The 10,706-nt window shown below is 44.7% G+C and overlaps 1 protein-coding gene across 1 annotated transcript in view; it reads left to right on the forward strand.

Annotated features, from left to right (window-relative positions):
- The window catches only part of LOC139278420 (uncharacterized), a 110,293-nt gene extending 100,952 nt beyond the window's left edge, over nucleotides 1–9,341 (forward strand). The window contains exons 24-25 of the mRNA XM_070897175.1: nucleotides 6,158–6,280; nucleotides 9,208–9,341. Of these exons, the coding sequence (XP_070753276.1) occupies nucleotides 6,158–6,280; nucleotides 9,208–9,254 (170 nt within the window). The 3' untranslated portion in view covers nucleotides 9,255–9,341. The remainder of the gene's footprint in view (nucleotides 1–6,157; nucleotides 6,281–9,207) is intronic.
- The last annotated feature ends 1,365 nt before the right edge of the window (nucleotides 9,342–10,706 follow it).

Here is a 10,706-nt window from a genome sequence, read left to right on the forward strand (position 1 = left end):
TAGTCACTGCCTGCCATTCTGAAAAGTACCCATTTACTCCTACTCTTTGCTTCCTGTCTGCCAACCAGTTCTCAATCCACGTCAGCACACTACCCCCAATCCCATGTGCTTTACTTTGCACATTAATCTTTTGTGTGGGACCTTGTCGAAAGCCTTCTGAAAGTCCAAATATACCACATCAACTGGTTCTCCCTTGTCCACTCTACTGGAAACATCCTCAAAAAATTCCAGAAGATTTGTCAAGCTTGATTTCCCGTTCACAAATCCATGCTGACTTGGACCTATCGTGTCACCTCTTTTCAAATGCGCTGCTATGACATCCTTAATAATTGATTCCATCATTTTACCCACTACTGATGTCAGGCTGACCGGTCTATAATTCCCTGTTTTCTCTCTCCCTCCTTTTTTAAAAAGTGGGGTTACATTGGCTACCCTCTGCTCGATAGGAACTGATCCAGAGTCTATGGAATGTTGGAAAATAACCGCCAATGCATCCACTATTTCCAAGGCCACCTCCTTAAGTACTCTGGGATGCAGACCATCAGGCCCTGGGGATTTATCGGCCTTCAATCCCATCAATTTCCCCAACACAATTTCCCGACTAATAAGGATTTCCCTCAGTTCTTCCTTGTTACTAGACCCTCTGACCCCTTTTGTTTGTGTCCTCCTTAGTGAATACCGAACCAAAGTACTTGTTCAATTGGTCTGCCATTTCTTTGTTCCCCGTTATGACTTCCCCTGATTCTGACTGCAGGGGACCTACGTTTGTCTTTACTAACCTTTTTCTCTTTACATATCTATAGAAGCTTTTGCAGTCCATCTTTAATGTTCCCTGCAAGCTTCCTCTCGTACTCTCTTTTCCCTGCCCTAATCAAACCCTTTGTCCTCCTCTGCTGAGTTCTAAATTTCTCCCAGTCCCTGGGTTCGCTGCTACTTCTGGCCAATTTGTATGCCACTTCTTTGGCTTTAATACTATCCCTGATTTCCCTTGATAGCCACGGTTGAGCCACCTTCCCTTTTTTATTTTTACGCCAGACAGGGATATACAATTGTTGTAGTTCATCCACGTGGTCTCTAAATGTCTGCCATTGCCCATCCACTGTCAACCTCTTAAGTATCATTCGCCAATCTATGGAGCTCAACATTCATTGCGAGAGGGATGGAGTACAAAAGCAAGGAGGTCCTTCTGCAACTGTACAGGGTATTGGTGAGGCCGCACCTGGAGTACTGCGTGCAGTTTTGGTCACCTTAGTTAAGGAAGGATATACTAGCTTTGGAGGGGGTACAGAGATGATTCACTAGGCTCATTCCGGAGATGAGGGGGTTACTTTATGATGATAGATTGAGTAGACTGGGTCTTTACTCGTTGGAGTTCAGAAGGATGAGGGGTGATCTTATAGAAACATTTAAAATAATGAAAGGGATAGACAAGATAGAGGCAGAGAGGTTGTTTCCACTGGTCGGGGAGACTAGAACTAGGGGGCACAGCCTCAAAATATGGGGGAGCCAATTTAAAACCGAGTTGAGAAGGAATTTCTTCTCCCAGAGGGTTGTGAATCTGTGGAATTCTCTGCCCGAGGAAGCAGTTGAGGCTAGCTCATTGAATGTATTCAAGTCACAGATAGATAGATTTTTAACCAATAAGGGAATTGAGGGTTATGGGGAGTGGGCGGGTAAGTGAAGCTGAGTCCACGCCCTTGTTGAATGGCGGAGCAGGCTCGAGGGGCTAGATGGCCTACTCCTGTTCCTAATTCTTATGTTCTTATGTTATCCTAACCAATTCACGTCTCATACCTTCAAAGTTACCCTTCTTTAAGTTCTGGACCATGGTCTCTGAATTAACTGTTTCATTCTCCATCCTAATGTAGAATTCCACCATATTATGGTCACTCTTCCCTAAGGGGCCTTGCACAACGAGATTGCTAATTAATCCCCTCTCATTTCACAACACCCAGTCTAAGATGGCCTCCCCCCTAGTTGGTTCCTCGACATGTTGGTCTAGAAAACCATCCCTTATGCACTCCAGGAAATCCTCCTACACCATATTGCTTCCAGTTTGGTTAGCACAATCTATATGCATATTAAAGTCACCCATGATAACTGCTGCACCTTTATTGCATGCACCCCTAATTTCCTGTTTGATGTCCTCCCCAACATCACTACTACTGTTTGGAGGTCTGTACACAACTCCCACTAATGTTTTTTACCCTTGGTGTTCTGCAGCTCTACCCATATAGATTCCACATCATCCAAGCTTCTGAACTATTGCATTAATCTCCTCTTTAACCAGCAATGCTACCCCACCTCCTTTTCCTTTTATTCTATCCTTTCTGAATGTTGAATACCCTTGGATGTTGAGTTCCCAGCCCTGATCATCCTGGAGCCACGTCTCTGTAATCCCAATCACATCATATCTGTTAACATCTATTTGCACAGTTAATTCATCCACCTTATTACGGATACTCCTTGCATTAAGACACAAAGCCTTCAGGCTTGTTTTTTTAACACCCTTTGTCCTTTTCGAATTATGATGTAGTGTAGCCCTTTTTGTTTCTAGCCTTTGTTTACTCGGCATTCCACTATTGCTTTTTACCTTTCTACCATCTGTTTCTGACTCCATATTACTTCGCCCTGTCTCGCTGCATAGGTTCCCATATATGATGCAGTGTAAGCCAGAGTCACTGGCTTGTATCATTTAGTCTTGAAGTTTCCGCAGAAGGAAAATTGAGGCCTGATCAGATCTTTTAGTAACACTAAAATCTTAAGCTCCATGAGATAATAGGAATGGATGGAGTGTCTACAGTTGAAAGTAGCAGGGATATGGTAGAGTGTGATGGATATGGTAATGAGCGTGATGCAACAAAACCACTAGGTAGCCACGGAACTTAAACATGTTTGTCTTAAATCTTTGAGGATCATAGAATTACATAGAATCGACAGCATAAGTCAGGAGTGTGATGGAATACTCTCCACTTGCCTGAGTGATTGCAGCTCCAACAACACTCAAGAAGCTCGACACCAGGACAAAACAGCTGCTTGATCGGCACCCCATCCACCACCTTCAACATTCACTCCCTCCACCACCGGCACACCATGGCTGCAGTGTGTACCATTTACAAGATGCACTGCGGCAACTTGCCAAGGCTTTTTCAGCGGCACCTCTCAAACCCGCGACCTCTACCACCTAGAAGGACAAGGGCAGCAGGCGCATGGGAACACCACCACCTGAAAGACCCCCTCCACGTCACACACCATCCTGACTTGGAAATATATCGCAGTTCCTTCATTGTCACTGGGTCAAAATCCTGGAACACCCTAACAGCACTGTGGAAGCACCTACACCACTTGGATTGCAGCGGTTCAAGAAGGCGGCTCACCACCACCTTCTCAAGGGCAATTAGGGATGGGCAATAAACGCTGGCTTTGCCAGCGACCCACACATTCCAGGAACAATTTTTTTTTTAATTTAAAAACGGGCCATTCAGCCCAACAGGTCCATGCTGATGTTTATGTTCCACATGAGCTCCTCCCACCCTACTTTATCTAACCCTGTCAGCTATTCTTCTAGATATCCTTCTATCTTTCGGAATATGGGTCAGTTCTGCTTCCACTACTTGGGTTAAAAAGCAAGACCAAATGGAAAGCTAAGGGGTTATGGGGAGCAGGCAGGGAAGTGGAGCTGAGTCCATGATCAGATCAGTCATGATCTTATTGAATGCGGAGCAGGCTCGAGGAGCCGTATGGCCTGCCCCTGCTCCTATTTCTTATGTTCTTATTAAAGGTTTTTGTAGAAAGAGGTTGAGTTTTATCCTGGGCAAAATGCCATAGAACAGATATTCTGACTGAGGGCATGTGAATGAGGACCAAGGCTTGCCACACTCTCGGACAGTAATTACTGACTGGCGAGCATCACGAGTAAGGCTTTGAACGTCTACAGTGGAGAATAAACTTTTATTGGCAAATGATTAACAATGGAATCTTATAATTCATGTTAATTGGTTACAAGAAACTTGTGATTTAAATAGATGAAGCATGCAAGAATGCTGGCGAGGCAACTCAGCTGATATTATCTGTGGAGTGTCAGCATTTCAAGTTTTAAAAAAGTCCAAAGAAATGGATTGCTTTTGCGATATATGGAGTAAGTTGAGCTTCAGCCAGATGGTAGTGTTCTCGTTTGAGTCCGAGCATGACTTCAAACTCCAGTCCAGGACTTGCATAGAATTTACAACACAGAGACAGGCCACTCGGTGTTTGCTTGTATTCATGCTCCACACCTCACCAGCCTCTTCCCAACACCACTTGCTTCATCTCGCCGCATCTCCTTGTAGTTCTTTCTCCCTCGTGTACTTATCTCGCTTCCCCTTAAATATTCGCTTCAACCATTCCCTGTGCTAGCGAGTTCCAATCTCTGAGTGGAGAAGTTTCTGCTGAATTTCTTACTGGATTTATGAGTGACTATTACAACAGTGAGTACACTCCAAAAGTACTTCATTGGCTGTAAAGCGCTTTGAGACAGCCGGTGGTCGTGAAAGGCGCTATATAAATGCAAGTCTTTCTTTATTTCTTTCTTCCTATCTTCTATTTAAAGACCCTAGCGACTCCCCACAAGTGGAAGCATCTACTCTTATCGAACCCCTTCATTTTAAAGACCTCTATCAGGTCACCTCTCAGTCTCTTTTCTAGAGACAGGAGCCCCAGCCTGTTCAAACTTAACACACAGTCTAGGCTGAAATTGTTGAGCATATCCGAGGCCGAGATGGATAGATTTTTGGATTCTAGGGGAATCGAGGTGTGTGGTTATTGGGCGGGAAATTGGAGTTGAGGTCGAAGGTGAATGGCGGAGCAGGTTCGAGGAGCCGTATGGCCTACTCCTGCTTCTGATTCCATGGTGCTCTTATGACACTCCAATGCAGCATTCCATCAGTGCTGCACTGCTGCAGGTAACAAGTTGCTGACAGGACATTACCACAAAGCCGGGTGTGCTTGTCCAGGTGGACACAAAAGATTCTCCAGTAATATTCAGAAGAGTAGGGCATTCTCCTTGGGTGTGGGCATGTTCCTCCTCCAGCCAACAATAAGCACAAGTTAACTGGTCATTCTGCTCGCTTGCTGTTTGTGTGACCTTGCTATTTCATTGGCTGCTGTTTTTGACTACTTTGAAGTGCAGTCATCATTTTGTAATCAGTTGATAGTGAAGTGCTTTTGAGATCTCCCGAGGCTGTGATAAAATGCTATCATCTCAAAACTGAGATTGATGAATTTTTCTTTGTTGTTCGGCAAGGGTATTAAGGGTTACAGAATGACGGCGAATAGATACAAATCAGCCACAATCTAATTGAATGGTGGAACAGACTCAAGGGGCCGAATGGCTTCCATTTAGTTATGCTTGAACTGTATAAAACACTAAAACACAGCTTGCGTACTGCGTGCAGTTCTGGTCACCACATTACAGAAAAGCTGCACTTGCACTAGAGAGGGTACAGAGGAGATTTACCAGGATGTTGCCTGGATTGGAAAGTTATAGCTATGAGGAAAGATTGGATAGGCTGGGGTTGTTTTCTTTGGAACAGAGGAGGCTGAGGGGAGATTTAATTGAGGTGTATAAAATTATGAGGGGCCTGGAGAGAGTGGATAGGACAGACCTATTTCCCTTAGCAGAGGGGTCAATAACCAGGGGCATAGATTTAAAGTAGTTAGTAGAAGGATTAGAGGGGAGATGAGGGAAAAAAAATTCACCCAGAGGGTGGTGGGGGTCTGGAACTCACTGCCTGAAAGGGTGGTAGAGGCAGAAACCCTCACCACACTTAAAAAGTACTTGGATGTGCACTTGAAGTGCCGTAACCTACAGGGCTACGGACCTAGTGCTCGAAGGTGGGGTTAGATTGGACGGCTCTTTTTAGACCGACACGGACACAATGGGCCAAATGGCCTCCTTCTGTGTCATAATTTTCTGTGATCCTGTTCCTGTTTTTCTTTTCTTATATTTATAGAATAAATGACCATATTTTAAAACCGTCTCTATTTGAACTAGTGATGCTCTCCCCGAGTGTTGTTCGATTTACTTATTCCTTTTGAAAATGTGGTCATGACGTGCTAATTTGCAAACCTGTTAAGAGTATAGTCACTTATGTTTTGCCTGTTTCTGACAATCTTTCAGGTAAACCTGAGAGCCGAGACCTTTTCACACAAAGTGGAATCCTCGTTACGGATGTAAATAGTTTTACGAAAGGTTTGAGAAGGCTAAGCACTCATTTGCAGAGTACTTTGGCCACAAATAACGGTGAGTCTCGTTTATAATGTATCTCTTTTTAAAATCACGTATTTTGCTATCATTGGAAGAATTGCCCAGTGAAGTAGACTATGGTAACCAGGAATGAGCTAAGAACCGCTGTGAGTGTTCAGCAACACAAAAGGCAAAATACCGCAGATGCTGGAAATCTGAGATGTAAGCAGAAAATGCTGAAAATACTCCGCGGCAATGTTCCCCCCTATCGCGAGGTCCCCGCAGGCCGCTCGTTAGCACTGCCGCTGGAAGAGATACCGGCCAGCAAATTTAAAGCGTTCGTACAGTGGGTAGGGGAAGGGGAGGTGGGGGGGGGGAGGAGAGGTAACATTTTGTTCGGCAGGTCGGGCAGCATCTGTGGAGAGAGAATTCTACAGAGTTAACGATTCAGGTCTGTGACCCTTTGTCAGAAATGGAAAATGTTACATCTGTAACCGGTTTTAAGCAAGAACAGGTGCAGGGAAAGTATGGGGAGCAGGCAAGATCAAAAGGGAAGGTCTGTGATAGGGTGGTGGGCATGGAGGCAACTCTGGTTTGTTTACCGAATTTTGAACACTCAAACTACATTCAACAAACCGGGTACATGCAATCCAATTGGAGTACAATGCCTGGAGTGAATCGCAATTACTTCAAAGGTCTTAATATCCTCTGTGTTAAAGTTTATGTCAGCCGTGGCTCAGTGGGTAGCACACTCGCCTCTTTGAGTCAGAAGGTTGTGGGTTCAAGTCCCACTCCAGGGACTTGAGCACATAAATCTAGGCTGACACTCCCAGTGCAGTACTGAGGGAGTGCTGCACTGTTGGAGGTGCCGTCTTTTGGATGAGATGTTAAACCGAGGCCCCTTCTGCTCTCTCAGGTAGACATAAAAGATCCCATGGCACTATTTCGAAGAAGAGCAGGGGAGTTATCCCCGGTGTCCTGGGCAATATTTATCCCTCAATCAACATCATAAAAATACATTATCTGGTCATTATCACATTGCTGTTTGTGGGAGATTGCTGAGCGCAAGTTGGCTGCTGCGTTTCCCACATTACAACAGTGACTACACTCCAAAAGTACTTCATTGGCTGTAAAGTGCATTGAGACATCTGGTGGTCGCGAAAGGCGCTATATAAATCCAAGTCTGTTTTTTAATGCAACTATGTCAGCCAGTAGACTACCAGAGAAAATGAACCAACTAATGTTAATTTGATGAGGACAATTTTCCCCAAAATATTTAGAGTAGTTGTTTGGTGTATTTCTAACACATTTGCAATAAAATATTTACAGTATATAATATCCACTTAAGTTAAACATGTACCTGATTTCAGGCAATGTAGTCCAATGCATCAAACTGTGACCCATTCAAGGAGCGTGTGGCAAACCAGGCTCCCCGCCCACCCATCCTTCCCTTCAACCACTGTCTGTCCCACCTGTGACAGAGTCTGTGGTTCTCGTATTGGATTGTACGGCCACTTAAGAACTCATGCTAAGAGTGGAAGCAAGTCTTCCTTGATTCCGAGGGACTACTTATGATGATGATAATATTACAACTATGAATTCTCCCCTGTCCCATCCTGTTCTCTCTGCCTTCCCCATGTCGCACACCAAGCAGGCTCTGTAATGGGCACGAGGAAGTGTGCAAGAACAGTTTGATGTGTGATTTTGCGCGCTCTTTTTTTAAACTCGGCTTGGGACAGGCAAGCTGGTGTTTGCAACTAATGCCTGATTGCTGAGGGGAGAGGCTTGTTGTCTGGGGGAAATGACAAGTCACAAACTTTGACTGCATGGCACATTGTAACTCACAGCAGATCCCAGTTATTTTCTTCCCTCCCAGACCTGTTGTAGGATTATAGCCAAAGAGGCTTCATTTTACAAGTCTTAAGCATGTTTCTGTAAATGTTTTCCGTTAATTGCTCTTGTGAGCTGTTAATGATTTAACAATTCTAAGATTTGCAAGTTGGGTGACATTCAGTTTTTATTTGAAGTTTGTACAGAATCCCGTGGCAAACTAAAAGGCATTTTGCCAGATTGAGTTACCTACAAACTCCTGACCTCTTATAATTTTTGAATCACAAAATCTTCATCATCATAGGCAGTCCCTTAAATCGAGGGAGACTTGCTTCCACTCTAAAAGTGAGTTCTCAGGTGACTGTACAGTCCAATACGGGAATTACAGTCTCTGTCACAGGTGGGACAGACGGTCGTTGAAGGAAAGGGTGGGTGGGGAGTCTGGTTTGCCGCACGCTCCTTCCACTGCTTGCGCTTGTTTTCTGCATGATCTTGGCGACGAGACTTGAGGTGCTCAGTGCCCTCTCGGATGCTCTTCCTCCACTTAAGGCGGTCTTTGGCCAGGGATTCCCAGGTGCCGGTGGGGATGTTGCACTTTATCAAGGAGGCTTTGAGGATGTCCCTGAAATGTTTCCTCTGCCCACCTGGGGCTTGCTTGCCGTGTAGGAGTTCAGAAGTAGAGCGCTTGCTTTGGGAGTCTCGTGTCGGGCATGCGGACAATATGGCCCGCCCAACGGAGCTGGTCGAGTGTGGTCAGTGCTTCGATGCTGGGGATGTTGTCCTGATCGAGACATTGGTGCGTCTGTCCTCCTAGGGGATTTGCAGGATCTTGTGGAGACAGAAAAATCTTACAGCACAGCCGGAGGTCATTCGGCCCATCGTGCCTGTGCCGGCTCACTGAAAAGGATCCGTTATGTGCTGGAGTGAATTCTATTTTCTTTGGCAGATTCAGGTGGCATATTATAGGTTTAGAACTAATGTGCGGATACGAGTAATTCCAACTGGAAGTATCAGTGATGCTGAAAACAGCTTGTTCAACATGCTGACATTTTTATTAACGCAAGCACGGTATAGGGTGTACCATTGAAAAAGCATAATGTGACATTATACATAAATTAAGAGTACAGATAACTATTTTTGATTTCTTTTTCTAGCTCTTCTGGCTGAAGGAGGTCACTCCACAGACACCCAGTTGGAATAGTCCTTTGCGAGAAATACAGTAACCCAGAATTTGCGAATGGCTCCAACCTTGTATTGAGTTATGATCTGTGCTTAAGACTGGTATACGCAAGGGGGGGGGGGGGGCGGAGTGGGAAGGGGGAGGGAAGAGAAGATTTCTCAATCTCCCTCGTGTTTTTGCTGACAACAAATTGAAAGTTAAAAGAACTATCCATCTTTATTCATTCGTGTTAGTTGTACATGGCATGACCAAGGTAACCTCTGCAATCTGGAGAATCAGAGGGGTTTTTCCATTTGGAAGAGAATTTAACAGGATGCTATATGTTTTCCCCTTATTGTGTCCACAGCCGTTGTTCTGCGCCTCGCTTTTTCCACCCTGTGCATTGTCACAAGTGAATTCTATTTGAGTCTCGGCCAGATTTTGGCAAACACTGTGCTGAGCCTTTTCAACAAAATCTGGGAAACTTGATCTCATCTGGCTGCAAGAAAGCAGAGAAGCTCTTTGAGTAATAGAATCCTCTTGCCTTTAGAACTGGCTCGGTATGTTGCAATGGCTAACAGAACCATATAAATTTACAGCACAGAAGGAGGCCATTCGGCCCATGTCCGTGCCGGCCGACAAAGAGCTACCCAGCCTAATTCCACCTCCCAGCACTAGGTTCATAGCCCTGTAGGTTACAGCTCTTTAAGTCCACATCCAAGTACTTTTTAAATATTCTGAGGGTTTCTGTCTCCACCACCCTTTCTGGCACTGAGCTCCAGACCCCAATCACCCTCTGGGTGAAAAGAATTCTCAAATCCCTTCTAAACTTCCTAACAATTACTTTAAATCTTTGACCCCTCTGCTAATGGAAATGGGTCCTTCATATCCACCCTATCTAGGCCCCTCAATTTCATACACCTCAATTAGGTCTCCCCTCAGCTCTTCTATTGCAAAGAAAACAACCCCAACCTATTCAATCTTTCCTTGCAGCTAAAATTAACTTTCATCTCCAAACTTCTTACATTATTGGTTTCCCATTAGGCCAGTGGTAGTTTGGGGGATGGAGGAAATCCTGCAATGCGTTCAGTCTGATGGCAGGAAGCTTTTGCAGATGCTCACAGACCGACTTCTCCAATAAGCAAACTTTAGTCTGCACCGTCACAGACCCATCAGGGATATAGACTGCAACAGCACCATTTTTACATTCAGCATTCATGTGAGGAGCCCTCGGAAGTGCTGAAGCTGACTTGTGAGTGGGGGCTCACAGGACTTGCCTGAAAAGGTACAGGGATCCTCCAATTTAACTGGCTTGCAATATCCTGATTTACTGATTCTGCGGCAAATAATCCTCATTTGAAGAAATTAGACTAAACCCGATGGATAGTAATGACCTATTTGTTGAGCAGTAAAACACTAGGAAAAGATGGAAGTTGTTGGAACATATCGTCATTTAGCAAAATATTGTATTGATTTGAGTCAGTATTTACCACC

Source organism: Pristiophorus japonicus, chromosome 13 (assembly GCF_044704955.1).
Source record: "Pristiophorus japonicus isolate sPriJap1 chromosome 13, sPriJap1.hap1, whole genome shotgun sequence".
NCBI classification, from domain to species: Eukaryota; Metazoa; Chordata; class Chondrichthyes; family Pristiophoridae; genus Pristiophorus; species Pristiophorus japonicus.